The sequence below is a fragment of the Bufo bufo genome, chromosome 1 (assembly GCF_905171765.1).
Source record: "Bufo bufo chromosome 1, aBufBuf1.1, whole genome shotgun sequence".
In the NCBI taxonomy this organism is placed as follows: domain Eukaryota; kingdom Metazoa; phylum Chordata; class Amphibia; order Anura; family Bufonidae; genus Bufo; species Bufo bufo.
Window position 1 is genome coordinate 794,700,812 of NC_053389.1, and position 16,685 is coordinate 794,717,496.

The following is a 16,685-nucleotide window of genomic DNA, read 5'->3' on the forward strand; positions in this document are numbered from 1 at the left end:
TGGCATTTGACCAAGATATTTCTCTCACCCAGCATGGGTATATGTAAAAAGACACCCCAAAACACATTCCTCAACTTCTCCTGAGTACGGAGATACCAGATGTGTGACACTTTTTTGCAGCCTAGGTGGGCAAAGGGGCCCACATTCCAAAGAGCACCTTTCGGATTTCACAGGTCATTTTTTACTGAATTTGATTTCAAACTCCTTACCACACATTTGGGCCCCTAGAATGCCAGGGCAGTATAACTACCCCACAAGTGACCCCATTTTGGAAAGAAGAGACCCCAAGGTATTCGCTGATGGGCATAGTGAGTTCATGGAAGTTTTTATTTTTTGTCACAAGTTAGTGGAATATGAGACTTTGTATGAAAAAAAAAAAAAAATCATCATTTTCCACTAACTTGTGACAAAAAATAAAAAATTCTAGGAACTCGCCATTCCCCTCACGAAATACCTTGGGGTGTCTTCTTTCCAAAATGGGGTCACTTGTGGGGTAGTTATACTGCCCTGGCATTCTAGGGGCACAAATGTGTGGTAAGGAGTTTGAAATCAAATTCTGTAAAAAATGACCAGTGAAATCCGAAAGGTGCTCTTTGGAATATGGGCCCCTTTGCCCACCTAGGCTGCAAAAAAGTGTCACACATCTGGTATCTCTGTATTCAGGAGAAGTTGAGGAATGTGTTTTGGGGTGTCATTTTACATATACCCATGCTGGGTGAGATAAATATCTTGGTCAAATGCCAACTTTGTATAAAAAAATGGGAAAAGTTGTCTTTTGCCAAGATATTTCTCTCACCCAGCATGGGTATATATAAAATGACACCCCAAAACACATTCCCCACCTTCTCCTGAGTACGGAGATACCAGATGTGTGACACTTTTTTGCAGCCTAGGTGGGCAAAGGGGCCCATATTCCAAAGAGCACCTTTCGGATTTCACAGGTCATTTTTTACAGAATTTGATTTCAAACTCCTTACCACACATTTGGGCCCCTAGAATGCCAGGGCAGTATAACTACCCCACAAGTGAACCCATTTTGGAAAGAAGAGACCCCAAGGTATTCGCTGATGGGCATAGTGAGTTCATAGAACTTTTTATTTTTTGTCACAAGTTAGTGGAATATGAGACTTTGTAAGAAAAATAAAATAAAATAAAAAAATCATCATTTTCCGCTAACTTGTGACAAAAAATAAAAACTTCTATGAACTCACTATGCCCATCAGCGAATACCTTAGGGTGTCTACTTTCCGAAATGGGGTAATTTGTGGGGTGTTTGTACTGTCTGGCCATTGTAGAACCTCAGGAAACATGACAGGTGCTCAGAAAGTCAGAGCTGCTTCAAAAAGCGGAAATTCACATTTTTGTACCATAGTTTGTAAATGCTATAACTTTTACCCAAACCATTTTTTTTTTTACCCAAACATTTTTTTTTTATCAAAGACATGTAGAACAATAAATTTAGAGCAAAATTTATATATGGATGTCGTTTTTTTTGCAAAATTTTACAACTGAAAGTGAAAAATGTCATTTTTTTGCAAAAAAATCGTTAAATTTCGATTAATAACAAAAAAAGTAAAAATGTCAGCAGCAAAGAAATACCACCAAATGAAAGCTCTATTAGTGAGAAGAAAAGGAGGTAAAATTCATTTGGGTGGTAAGTTGCATGACCGAGCAATAAACGGTGAAAGTAGTGTAGGTCAGAAGTGTAAAAAGTGGCCTGGTCTTTCAGGGTGTTTAAGCACTGGGGGCTGGGGTGGTTAATACATATGCAAATTACCTGAGATGAATCCTGTACGTGAGATGAGTCAGGGACAGGACTCATCTCAGGTTTATTTGCATATGTATCAAATCGGTTTTTATACACAATAAAAGCACACAGAGCTATGGGGACTGGGTATTGCGGATGTGCTAGTGGTTATCTAGCAACCCATGTCCTCAGCTCTATACCCAAAATCCTGGTGACAGGTTCCCTTTAAGAGCAGAGGAGCCTCATCCAAACGCTTGCTTACCTTCCTCTTGGCTATAGGCCTCAGCAGAGAAGGTCCGGATGCAGCTATTGTTGTAGAGGACATACACAGAGACGTAATAGGGGACCCCTGAAGTAAATTCACCTATAGGAAGAGATTATGCAATACACATTAAGTGCTGATAATGATGAGGAAGCAGCAGGGCCGGGTCAGTGTGTATATGCGCTGATGGGTAAAACACCACTCCATTAAAAAGAACAGAGCAAATAGTTAATAGCTCAGGAAAAATAGACAAAAGTGTTCAAACTGTTCTACAGTTCCCAAATAATACCTGTATATAGTATCCTTATACCACCACACAGTACCCAAATAATACCGGTATATAGTATACTTATACACCCATACAGTACCAAAATAATACCGGTATATAGTATCCTTATACATCCATACAGTACCAAAATAATACCTGTATATAGTATCCTTATACACCCATACAGTACCAAAATAATACCAGTATATAGTATCCTTATACACCCATACAGTACCAAAAATAATACCGGTATATAGTATACTTATACACCCATACAGTACCAAAATAATATCGGTATATAGTATACTTATACACCCATACAGTACCAAAATAATACCTGTATATAGTATCCTTATACCACCACACAGTACCAAAATAATACCGGTATATAGTATCCTTATACACCCATACAGTACCCAAATAATACCTGTATATAGTATCCTTATACCACCATACAGTGCCCAAATAATACCTGTATATGGTATCCTTATACACCCATACAGTACCCAAATAATACCTGTATATAGTATCCTTATACACCCATACAGTACCCAAATAATACCTGTATATAGTATCCTTATACCACCATACAGTGCCCAAATAATACCTGTATATAGTATCCTTTACAGTTGTGTTCAAAATTATTCAACCCCCAATGCTGTAAAGGGTTTTAGGCAGTGGCGTCTCTAGCTTTCAAATTTTGGGGGGGCACACTGGGGGCCAGGACAAAAGTAGGGGGGCAGCTATAACAACGATACATTTACACAAGTACGCTTAGAAATGCTGCAATACTTTACCCAATACCTAAAACCGCAACAGGGAAGAAAAGTCCAGCTGTCTGTGGATGACACTTTTATAGAGAGGGGGATCTGTGGGTGACACTGCTATGGGGGGGATCTGTGGATGCCACATACCGTATATAGCATCTTATGCTATATGTGTCATCCACAGATCCACCCCATGACAGTGTCATCCCCATTTCCCCCTCCATAACAGTGTCATCCACAAATCTCCCTCCCCGCCTCTCACAGGAGTGTACATATATATAATAAACATATTTCACATGAACACTTACAGTTACTTGGCTTGGCCCTTGGGGATCTCGGACGCCACTTCAACACTTTGGCCGGGGGCTCGGTGGAGCTGATGTTGTGTTTTATCCTAATGAGAAAGATTTCATAATAAGGATTTGGAGAAGGGGCAGAGGGATAGCAGAGCAGGGAGAGGCTGGTGCTGCTACTAGGGGGTCATACCATGGGGGAGTAATAAAACCCACCATAATGCCTCCCAGTAGAAATAATTCTCCTTATAATGTGCAAAACATACCCCCTTATGCCCCCAGTTGAGCTAATGTCCCCCATAATGTGCCAGTATAAAATACCCCTAGGTAGTGCCCCAGTAAATGCCTCCATAGTGCTCCTCTCCCCCCTTCCTGCTAGTGCCCCCCATAATGTACCAGTATAAAATGCCCCATATATCGTGCCCCAGTAGATGCCCTCAGTGTCCCCCATAATTTGCAAGTATAAAATACCCCTTCTTAGTGCCCCCCGTAGATGACTCCATAGTACTCCTGTCTCCCCTTCTCCATAGTACCCACCATAATGTGTCCCAGTATAAAATGCTACTGTACAGAGCCCCCCATATAAAACACCCCTTCTTTGTGGCCTCAGTAGATGCCCCTATAGTGCCCACCAATAATGTGCCAGTAATAAGTGCCCTCAATAACGTTCCACTGCCAGTAACAAGAGCCCCCCAATGTGCCAGTAATAAGCCCCCATCACGTGCCAGTAATAAGCCCCCATCACGTGCCAGTAATAAGCCCCCCAATTTGCCAGTAATAAGCCCCCCATCACGTGCCAGTAATAAGCCCCCCATTACGTGCTAGTAATAAGCCCCCCATTACGTGCCAGTAATAAGCCCCCCATTACATGCCAGTATTAAGCCCCCCATCATGTGCCAGTATTAAGCCCCCCATCGTGCCAGTATTAAGCCCCCCCATCATGTGCCAGTATTAAGCCCCCCCATCATGTGCCAGTATTAAGTCCCCCCATCATCATGTGCCAGTATTAAGTCCCCCCATCATCATGTGCCAGTATTAAGTCCCCCCATCATCATGTGCCAGTATTAAGTCCCCCCATCATCATGTGCCAGTATTAAGTCCCCCCATCATCATGTGCCAGTATTAAGTCCCCCCATCATCATGTGCCAGTATTAAGTCCCCCCATCATCATGTGCCAGTATTAAGTCCCCCCATCATCATGTGCCAGTATTAAGTCCCCCCCATCATCATGTGCCAGTTTTAAGCCCCCCCATCATGTGCCAGTATTAAGCCCCCCCCCATCATGTGCCAGTATTAAGTCCCCCCCCATTATGTGCCAGTATTAAGTCCCCCTCATCATCATGTGCCAGTATTAAGTCCCCCCATCATCATGTGCCAGTATTAGGTCCCCCCCATCATCATGTGCCAGTATTAAGTCCCCCCATCATCATGTGCCAGTATTAAGTCCCCCCCATCATCATGTGCCAGTTTTAAGCCCCCCCATCATGTGCCAGTATTAAGCCCCCCCATCATGTGCCAGTATTAAGCCCCCCCATCATGTGCCAGTATTAAGTCCCCCCCATTATGTGCCAGTATTAAGTCCCCCCCATCATCATGTGCCAGTATTAAGTCCCCCTCATCATCATGTGCCAGTATTAAGTCCCCCCCCATCATCATGTGCCAGTATTAAGTCCCCCCCATCATCATGTGCCAGTATTAAGTCCCCCCATCATCATGTGCCAGTATTAAGTCCCCCCCATCATCATGTGCCAGTTTTAAGTCCCCCCCATCATCATGTGCCAGTATTAAGTCCCCCCATCATCATGTGCCAGTATTAAGTCCCCCCCATCATCATGTGCCAGTTTTAAGTCCCCCCCCATTTTAATAAGCCCCCCCAATGTGCTAGTAGCACTATTGTAAAAAAAAAACACTTATACTTACCTCAGTGTCAGCGATGCGATGCAGACTCTTCCTGTGTCACGCGCTGTAAGGCTCAGGCGGCACGATGCCTGCAGCCTATCAGAGGAAGGGGAAGGGACACGCCTCTCCCTCCCCTGCACCTCCGCTGGCACAGGCAGATTACAATGGAGATGAGCGCAATGGAAGCGCTCATCTCCCTGTGCCCGTGGCGGCGGCACACTTAGGGGGGGGGGGATTTTAGTTGGGGGGGCACAGCATGACGTAGGGGGGGGGGGCCGTGGCCCCCTCTGGCCCCCCCCCCTGGCGACGCCACTGGTTTTAGGGAATTTAGTGTACATTTGTAATTGTGTTCAGAATGAAATCTTACAAGGACTTTTGTAAGAACCAAATGCAACTAAAATGACATCAATTGTTTTTGTAAAACAGTATTAAATGTTTTTTTTTGTGATTTCTTCATTGACACAATTATTCAACCCCTTAAAGACTACCACTCTTAAGAACAGAGGTTCATTCAAGTGTTTTTGATCAGGTATTGAAAACACCTGTGGATGTCAAGGAGCAGCAATCAAGCATAATAAGCACCAATTAGGCAGATGTAAAAGGACTGTGATACTCAGCTCCTTCTAGACATTTACTGGTGTGTTTACAAACATGGTGAAGTCAAGAGAATGGTCCAGGAAGACAAGAGAAGAGGTGATTTCTCTTCACAGGAAGGGCAATGGCTATAAGAAGATTGCAAAGATGTTAAACATACCAAGAGACACCATAGGAAGCATCATTCGCAAATTCAAGGCAAAGGGCACTGTTGAAACGCTACCTGGTCGTGGCAGAAAGAAGATGCTGACTTCGACTGCTGTGCGCTACCTGAAGCGCAAAGTGGAGAAAAGTCCCCGTGTGACTGCTGAGGAACTGAAGAAAGATGTGTCAGATGTCGGTACTGAAGTTTCAGCTCAGACAATAAGGCGCACACTGTGTAATGAAGGCCTCCATGCCAGAACTCCCAGGCGCACCCCCTTGCTGTCTCCAAAGAATAAGAGGAGTCGACTGCAGTATGCCAAGTCATGTGGACAAACCACAAAAGTTTTGGGATAGTGTTCTGTGGACTGATGAAACAAAATTAGAACTGTTTGGGCCCATGGATCAACGCTATGTTTGGAGGAGGAAGAACAAGGCCTATGAAGAAAAGAACACCTTGCCTACTGTGAAGGATGGCGGGGGGTCAATCATGCTTTGGGGCTGTTTTGCTTCTACAGGTACAGGGAAGCTTCAGCGTGTGCAAGGTACCATGAATTCTCTTCAGTACCAGGAGATATTGGATGAAAATGTGATGCAGTCCGTCACAAACCTGAGGCTTGGGAGACGTTGGACCTTTCAACAGGACAATGATCCCAAGCATACCTCCAAGTCCACTAGAGCATGGTTGCAGATTAAAGGCTGGAACATTTTGAAGTGGCCATCGCAGTCACCAGACTTAAATCCGATTGAGAACCTCTGGTGGGACTTAAAGAAAGCAGTTGCAGTGCGCAAGAATGGGCGAAGATACCCGTAGATCGCTGCAAGACACTTGTGTCAAGCTATGCTTCACGTTTAAAAGCTGTTATAACTGGAAAAGGATGTTGTACTAAGTACTAAGATTGAATGTCACTTGGGGGTTGAATAAAACTGATAATGATGTGAGCACAGAAAAGACATTTGTGGTTATTTCATTATAAATGTTATGTTATATTTGTCTGACTTACAAGTGCCTCTTTGATTTAATTGTAAACAAGATGACTGAAATGATCAAAATCAATGTCAAACTGGCCAAAACACTCAATTTCAGTGGGGGTTGAATAATTTTGAAAACAACTGTATATAGTATCCTTATACACCCATACAGTGCCCAAATAATACCTGTATATAGTATCCTTATACACCCATACAGTGCCCAAATAATACCTGTATATAGTATCCTTATACACCCATACAGTGCCCAAATAATACCTGTATATAGTATCCTTATACACCCATACAGTGCCCAAATAATACCTGTATATAGTATCCTTATACATCCTTGGATGACGAGGATGTCTGGTGGGACCCTCACCTGGGAGCACGAATGTCTCATTGATGGCCTGGCTTCTCGTCCAGCGTACCTCCGTCCTCTCGTTTTCTCTCAGCTCTCCCCACTCTATAATGTAGCTCAGGGGGTTGTCAGGTGTCAGAGGTTCTTCACACAGAACATTGAGTCTTCCACGGGAATCTCCCCAGACTTCGCAGTCTGTAGTTGTATTTGCAATTTCTGTAAGAACAGTTATCAAAAATGACCATCAGTGAACAAGAGAAACCACAGGGCAACTCACAAGTGACAGGAAGTGTTACAGGACCATGTACAGTGACAAGAGGAATAACATGATAAGGCGCAGTGACCGGAGGAATCACAGGACCATGTACAGTGACAGGAGGAATCACAGGACCATGTGCAGTGACAGGAGGAATCACAGGACCATGTGCAGTGACAGGAGGAATCACAGGACCATGTGCAGTGACAAGAGGAATCACAGGTAATGTGCAGTGACAGGAGGAATCACAGGACCATGTGCAGTGACACGAGGAATAACAGGTAATGTACAGTGACAGGAGGAATCACAGGACCATGTGCAGTGACACGAGGAATAACAGGACAATGTGCAGTGACAGGAGGAATAACAGGACCATGTACAGTGACAGGAGGAATCACAGGACCATCCACAGTGACAGGAGGAATAACAGGACAATGTGCAGTGACAGGAGGAATAACAGGACCATGTACAGTGACAGGAGGAATCACAGGACCATCCACAGTGACAGGAGGAATAACAGGACAATGTACAGTGACAGGAGGAATAACAGGACAATGTACAGTGACAGGAGGAATCACAGGACCATGTACAGTGACAGGAGGAATCACAGGAACATGTACAGTGACAGGAGGAATCACAGGACCATGTGCAGTGACAGGAGGAATCACAGGACCATGTACAGTGACAGGAGGAATAAAAGGACATTGTACAGTGACAGGAGGAATAATAGGAAGGTAACTTCACCTGTACAGATGGGGGGCACACATGCGGGGGGTCCTAATCCCATGGAATTCCGGGCTCTGATGAATACTGGTGTGGACTGGAAAGGAAGTATCATACTACAACATGGAACCTCAGTGGTCGTCTTCTCATATGTGACCTGGTAACCAAGGATTCTGCCCCGGGCACAGCGATGGTCCAACTCCTGCATGACCAAAAAGAGGGGTCTTATCAGAAGCCACCGCAGCAGAGCCCAGTGCATCATAGCACCTCAGCTATGCTACTAGTGGTGCGTCTAACAGCACAAGCAGCAGCTGGAGAAATGAAGAATGCAGCTCTGGATGTGATTGGAGAATACGACACATAAAGTGAATGTGTACAGTTATTAACATTAACATTTTTCTGATGTGTCTTCTCAGGATTCTCCTGGTTTCCGCTCACCACAGAGAAAGGTATTATGGGATGATATAGATGATGTAGTTACATAGTTGCATCTTAGCTGCTAAGTCACATGTCTGACAGCAAGTTGGAGCTAAACCATTGTCTGTTTCCAAGGGCAGCCAACAAAGTGTTAACTACAACTTTACCTTCCACATTATTTGAAGGGAAGATCCGTTCTGCAAACTTCTCCACACATCACAGCTTCCATTAGGAGCTAAAGGGGTGAAGATGAGAAATGTCCTGATAAGAGATGTGAAGATGTAATGAAGACTTAGGAGAATTCAAGAGGTGAGGTGGAACGGAAGGAGAAGACACAAGAACTTTGTGGTTAGATGGTAAAGTGTGACTATAGGTGATACATATATAAAAATAGTGTGGCAGTCTAAGACGTTATATCTTATGATGCAATCAGAAGACATAAGAAAAACAGAAGATGGTGGAGTAGACTTGGACCTCCTATGAAGCTATAAGAAGAATACATAGGGCCATAAACAACGGTGGTGGGACTGATGGAGAGTGGAAACGGTGATGGTGGTCTATCAACATCCAAAATGGAGTAGAAAATGAAAACTGGGGTTTAGCTGATGGACTGGAGTCTGGAGGGTGGCCTGTGACGAAGGAGCCTGATTCAGATTCTGTTAGCCATAATGGGATCTAGTCTAATATCTATGGTGGCTTCCAAACATACACCCAATGTCTGCCATTCGCACGGACACAAAGGCAGTACGACTTGTTCACCTTCGTGATCCTACAGTTTCCTTGGAAATAAATGGCACTGAAGACATCAGGCAGCTACTTTTCTCAATTGGTCAAAGCTAAATGGGTGACCTGGGGCTGATCAGAAACAATCTAACATCTATTGTTGTGGAACTGCATGAGATCTGAGGAGTAGCCTGGAAGACATTAGATACCAGGAGTAGGCACAGGATGGTAAAAACAGCATTACTCCACTCTTACCCTTTTCTGGACTAGTTAAGACGTGACCCTCGCTCCATGGACTTCCTTTCCTCTTTTTCTTCTTATCTGGTAGATATCGTATCTGGAACTCATAGTCCGTGTACAGCACCGGGTCATCCAGTATATATGTATTTATCTGCAGGTCACTGTCATCCACCTGTGATTTTGGGATCAGAACAATAAAATAGATTTAATATTCTATGGCTCTATCAACATCGGGGGCAGTAAAGACTGAAACTAGAGATATGCCGTTTGATAAACTATGGATGTAATCATGTATATAAGAGGTCTTCTCATTTTTTTTGTCCCTCAGACACAACCATATATCTAGGGAAAATACAACTTATTTCAGACATCCCTGGTGGTCCAGAGTAGTGGAGAAGTTTATGCCAACTGTCCTGATGGTCTAAGATGGGGATTGGGGTTAATGACAGGGTCTAGGATTCTGTGTTTTTCTGTGTGTGTTGGGGGGGGGGGGGGGGGGGGGAGTTTGAAATGTCAGCTTCCCTGATATACAGTCAGGTCCATAAATATTGGGACATCAACACAATTCTAACATTTTTGGCTCTATACACCACCACAATGGATTTGAAATTAAACGAACTAGATGTTCTTTAACTGCAGACTGTCAGCTTTAATTTGAGGGTAATTACATCCAAATCAGGTGAACGGTGTAGAAATTACAACAGTTTGTATATGTGCCTCCTACTTGTTAAGGGACCAAAAGTAATGGGACAGAATAATAATCATAAATCAAACTTTCACTTTTTAATACTTGGTTGCAAATCCTTTGCAGTTAATTACAGCCTGAAGTCTGGAACGCATAGACATCACCAGACGCTGGGTTTCATCCCTGGTGATGCTCTGCCAGGCCTCTACTGAAACTGTCTTCAGTTCCTGCTTGTTCTTGGGGCATTTTTCCTTCAGTTTTGTCTTCAGCAAGTGAAATGCAGCTCAATCGGATTCAGGTCAGGTGATTGACTTGGCCATTGCATAACATTCCACTCCTTTCCCTTAAAAAACTCTTTGGTTTCTTTTGCAGTATGCTTTGGGTCATTGTCCATCTGCACTGTGAAGCGCCGTCCAATGAGTTCTGAAGCATTTGGCTGAATATGAGCAGATACTATTGCCCGAAACACTTCAGAATTCATCCTGCTGCTTTTATTAGCAGTCACATCATCAATAAATACAAGAGAACCAGTTCCATTGGCAGCCATACATGCCCACGCCATGACACTACCACCACCATGCTTCACTGATGAGGTGGTATGCTTAGGATCATGAGCAGTTCCTTTCCTTCTCCATACTCTTCTCTTCCCATCAGTCTGGTACAAGTTGATCTTGGTCTCATCTGTCCATAGGATGTTGTTCCAGAACTGTGAAGGCTTTTTTAGATGTCGTTTGGCAAACTCTAATCTGGCCTTTCTGTTTTTGAGGCTCACCAATGGTTTACATCTTGTGGTGAACCCTCTGTATTCACTCTGGTGAAGTCTTCTCTTGATTGTTGACTTTGACACACATACACCTACCTCCTGGAGAGTGTTCTTCATCTGGCCAACTGTTGTGAAGGGTGTTTTCTTCACCAGGGAAAGAATTCTTCGTCATCCACCACAGTTGTTTTCCATAGTCTTTTGGGTCTTTTGGTGTTGCTGAGCTCACCGGTGCGTTCCTTCTTTTTAAGAATGTTCCAAACAGTTGTTTTGGCCACGTCTAATGTTTTTTCTATCTCTCTGATGGGTTTGTTGTGTTTTTTCAGCCTAATGATGGCTTGCTTCACTGATAGTGACATCTCTTTGGATCTCATCTTGAGAGTTGACAGCAACAGATTCCAAATGCAAATAGCACACTCGAAATGAACTCTGGACCTTTTATCTGCTCATTGTAATTGGGATAATGAGGGAATAACACACACCTGACCATGGAAGAGCCGAGAAGCCAATTGTCCCATTACTTTTGGTGTCTTAACAAGTGGGAGGCACATATGCAAACTGTTGTAATTCTTACACCGTTCACCTGATTTGGATGTAAATCCCCTCAAATTAAAGCTGACAGTCTGCAGGTAAAGCACATCTTCTTTGTTTCATTTCAAATCCATCGTGGTGGTGTATAGAGCCAAAAATGTTAGAATTGTGTTGATGTCCCAATATTTATGGACCTGACTGTATGTCCATTAAAATATGATGAAACACATAGTCGGTGACAGCGAAAATCTGCATTTGCTGGGTTGCTTCTAGTGTCATTTATCAGATGCTGGATTGCTTCTATGAAGGCTTCTCTGGTGGTCTATGATAGTAGAGGGGTTAGTGATAGATTCTTTGATGGTCTGTGGTAGTAGATGATTTAATGTCTGCTTTCCTGGTGGTCTAGAGAAAACAAGGGAACAACTTCTCTATGTTAAGAAGCAGAGGAATAGCTCAGAACTCCTTTAAAATCTTTGCCAGTTTCTCCAAAGCATCAGATATCCTCGTCTTATGTGCTGGAGAAGTCACTGGGCCCCACCAGGCACCAAGGCTATACCACTAGTATAGAGAACATGATGTCATAAGGAGCTTCATTAATTTAAAGGTTTATAATATTATCTTAACTATAACTTCATTGGTCATGGATATTATTATCAGTTGTGATGGGAATTTTACTTAAAGGGGTTGTCTCATCATGGACAATGGGGGCATATCGCTAGGATATGCCCCCATTGTCTTATAGGCGCCGATCCCAGCGGTGAGAATGGAGCTCTGCAAGTGAAGGAGTGCGCACTTCGCATGTGCAGCCGTCCTCCATTCATTTTCTATGGGGCCAGCGAAAATAGCCAAGCACTGGCTCGGCTATTTCCGTCGGCCCCATAGAAATTAATGGGAGCGGGGGCCGCGCATGCGGTACACTCCCATGGGGAGCGAGCTTAGTGGTGGCCGGACCGGAGTCCTCCAGCCACCACCTTGCGGGGCTCCGTTCTCAAATTAGGTGCGGGTCCCAGTGGTGGGACCTGCACCTGTAAGACAATGGGGGCATATCCTTGTGATGAGACAACCCCTTTCATGTAAACCTCCAATTCATTTCCAAATAAATCTTCTAGTGGTCAGCATTCTATTTTCCAATCAGTGCTTCCACCACTAGGGGGAGCTCAGGAGCTGGCTGCCTACTGTTATACACTGATACAGTGCGCTGTATACCAGGTTTAACCACATAGCGCCCATATTATTATCACTGACCTCAGTCCAGTTGTCGGCTCCCCGTATGCGATACCTCAACCCCACTTGTAGGGGCTCTGCTTCTAGACAGTTCGGATTCTCTACGTCCTCTGGATGTCTCCAGGTAATTTGTATGCTCTCACTTTCCAAAATGGATGAATAAAGTTGAGGTGGTTGGATGATGACTGCGAGAAATGAAGGAATATATTGAGCGGACATTCTTGCTGATCTGCTGTTACCCCCAATATATACATTTCCTCTATATAACATGTGATATGTGTAACTATGTAGACGCATGGATCCTGTACTGGTCCCAAGTTGTATTGTACTGCGGAGCTGCATTCACAATTCTGCACGTATCAAAGTTAAAATTTCCCTGTGATCCCTGCTTGTTCAGTGTCTGCATAATAGAGCTTAGGCCCTGTAATATATAAATGATTGGCTAAGGGTCAGATACGTGATATGTATGAGTCACTGTATGATTATACCGCCTAGGTATAGCGTTGGCCAAGCACTAGGCGCTAAGTATGTGTGTACCAGTCACGTGAATCACCTGATTAACTGCCCCTGGGTTACAGGATATCAGCGGCTGTTATGGGTGTCTGTCAACAAACTTCAGGTCACATAGGTAAGTAAAAATAATTACAGTACTGTGCAAAAGTTGTAGGCAGGTGTGAAAATGCTCCAAAGTTAAGGGTATGTTCACACAAAGCATTTTGAAAATTTGCCTACAAAATTCAGAGCCAGAATCCACTTGTGGTTTTATTTTATTTTTCGGCGCAGTTTATCACACTTTATTTCACTTTTTTTCAGCAACTTTTTTATGAGGTTTTTCAGCACACTTTTTTTTTTAACCAGTGGGTGTTTATGTCAATACAAAACTGCCTGACGGTGTTACATGATGGATAAGTATCTGCCGGGCCGACACAGAGGCTGGGGAGGCTCCAGCCTCTGGGCGGCAGGCAGGCCACTGACCACGTCGCTGCTGCTGCCGCGCCTGCCTGGCTGCCGGCCGCGCTGGAGGACGGAGGGAGTGGTGAGCACTTGGCACTGACTTACCTGCTCCCTCCCCGCTCTGGCTCGGCCGCTCCGCTGCTCTGGTCTCTGCTCAGTCGCTTGACTGGCTGCGTACAGCGCGCACTTTGACCTGACGCGCTGTACGCATGGGTTGGGGTTGATGTCTGAATACTAACAAACATACATATCTAAATGGCGGGGGGCGCACTTGGGCAGCTCAGCCTCTGTTGGTGGTGGACCTTGTCCCAGCCCTGCTTCTCAGCATTAATCCTGACCAAATCCTCATTTGCTGAAAACTTGATGATGGACACATCATGCTCACTTTCCTTTCAAATCATCAGCAAAGAACTGGCAGAAACCAGTGGGACCCAGGTGCACCCATCTACTGTTTGGAGAAGTCTGGCCAGAAGTGGTCTTCATGGAAGAATTGTGGTCAAAAAGCCAAAACTGTGTAGAAATATGTAGAAGCAAAGCCAAGCTTAAAGGGAACCTGTCACCGTGATTTTGGATATAGAGCTGAGGACATGGGTTACTAGATCACCGCTAGCACATCCGCAATACCCAGTCCCCATAGCTCTGTGTGCTTTTATTGTGTAAAAAAAATGATTTGATACATATGCAAAATAACCTGAGATGAGTCCTATACATGAGATGAGTCAGGGACAGGACTCATCTCCGGTAAATTTGCACATGTATCAAATCGTTTTTTTACACAATAAAAGCACACAGAGCTATGGGGACTGGGTATTGCAGATGTGCTAGCGGCGATCTAGTAACCCATGTCCTCAGCTCTATACACAAAATCCCGGTGACAGGTTCCCTTTAACTATACATGAAAACATAGGCTTTAGATGCAGCATTTTTCCCATGTCTGCCTAAAACTTTTGCACGGGACTGTAGAAGAGATCATATACATAAGCAATTGGACCATTATATTGTCTGATTTTCTTGCTACTTACTATTATATCCATCATTACTGTACATGAAATTCTCAGTCTGCTTCGTGCCGTCACCAGTAACTGTAATGTTATACTCATGACACAGCACCAGGTCTTTCCGTAGGGTTACCTGCCAGTTTCGACCAGGAGGATTGGTGAAGAGAAGTGACGGATTATGTGTGCTGGAGGAAGTAATCACAAAATGGATCATAATTTCAAAAATGTCTTTACAAGTTCACATAGAAATCTTCACCACACTTACTTTGTGAGATCCTGCAGGAATACTGAGTACTGAGTCCAGACATCACTTCTCCATGAACAGTTCAGGTCTCTAGTCTTCTCTTGGATTTCACATGAGATAAAGCAATCATGGAACAGTCCTGTACACAGCATAGAAAGGGTCACAGACAAATGGATGGCATACATAATCTGTACACGCTCTGCGGACTATAGAATATAACTACTATAATACTACTCCTATGTACAGGAATATAACTACTATAATACTGCCTCCTATGTACAAGAATATAACTACTATAATACTGCTCCTATGTACAAGAATATAACTACTATAATACTGCTCCTATGTACAAGACTATAACTACTATAATACTGCTCCTATGTACAAGACTATAACTACTATAATACTGCTCCTATGTACAAGAATATAACTACTATAATACTGCTCCTATGTACAAGAATATAACTACTATAATACTGCCTCCTATGTACAAGAATATAACTACTATAATACTGCTCCTATGTACAAGAATATAACTACTATAATACTACCTCCTATGTACAAGACTATAACTACTATAATACTGCCTCCTATGTACCAGAATATAACTACTATAATACTGCTCCTATGTACAAGAATATAACTAATATAATACTGCTCCTATGTACAAGAATATAACTACTATAATACTACTCCTATGTACAAGAATATAACTACTATAATACTGCTCCTATGTACAAGAATATAACTACTATAATACTGCTCCTATGTACAAGAATATAACTACTATAATACTGCTTCCTATGTACAAGAATATAACTACTATAATACTGCCTCCTATGTACAAGAATATAACTACTATAATACTGCTCCTATGTACCAAAATATAACTACTATAATACTGCTCCTATGTACAAGAATATAACTACTATAATACTGCTTCCTATGTACAAGAATATAACTACTATAATACTGCTCCTATGTACAAGAATATAACTACTATAATACTGCTCCTATGTACAAGAATATAACTACTATAATACTGCTCCTATGTACAAGACTATAACTACTATAATACTGCTCCTATGTACAAGAATATAACTACTATAATACTGCCTCCTATGTACAAGAATATAACTACTATAATACTGCTCCTATGTACAAGAATATAACTACTATAATACTGCTCCTATGTACAAGAATATAACTACTATAATACTGCCTCCTATGTACAAGAATATAACTACTATAATACTGCCCCCTATGTACAAGAATATAACTACTATAATACTGCCTCCTATGTACAAGAATATAACTACTATAATACTGCCTCCTATGTATAAGAATATAACTACTATAATACTGCCTCCTATGTACAAGAATATAACTATTATAAGACTGCTCCTATGTACAAGAATATAACTACTATAATACTGCCTCCTATGTACAAGAATATAACTACTATAATACTGCCTCCTATGTACAAGAATATAACTACTATAATACTGCTCCTATGTACAAGAATATAACTACTATAATACTGCTCCTATGTACAAGAATATAACTGCTATAATACTGCTCCTATGTACAAGAATATAACTACTATAATACTGCTCCTATGTACAAGAA

General features: G+C 42.8%; 1 protein-coding gene across 2 annotated transcripts in view; it reads right to left on the bottom strand.

Annotated features, from left to right (window-relative positions):
- The window catches only part of IL27RA (interleukin 27 receptor subunit alpha), a 49,396-nt gene that overhangs the window by 10,619 nt on the left and 22,092 nt on the right, over positions 1–16,685 (bottom strand). The window contains exons 3-10 of one of the 2 annotated variants that reach the window (XM_040415091.1): positions 15,078–15,195; positions 14,837–14,997; positions 12,882–13,045; positions 9,676–9,832; positions 8,865–8,932; positions 8,302–8,482; positions 7,323–7,517; positions 2,010–2,111 (exon numbers count right to left, since the gene is read on the bottom strand). In XM_040415091.1, coding sequence (XP_040271025.1) covers positions 2,010–2,111; positions 7,323–7,517; positions 8,302–8,482; positions 8,865–8,932; positions 9,676–9,832; positions 12,882–13,045; positions 14,837–14,997; positions 15,078–15,195 — 1,146 coding nt within the window. The remainder of the gene's footprint in view (positions 1–2,009; positions 2,112–7,322; positions 7,518–8,301; positions 8,483–8,864; positions 8,933–9,675; positions 9,833–12,881; positions 13,046–14,836; positions 14,998–15,077; positions 15,196–16,685) is intronic. The other variant, XM_040415092.1, reaches the window with a different exon arrangement.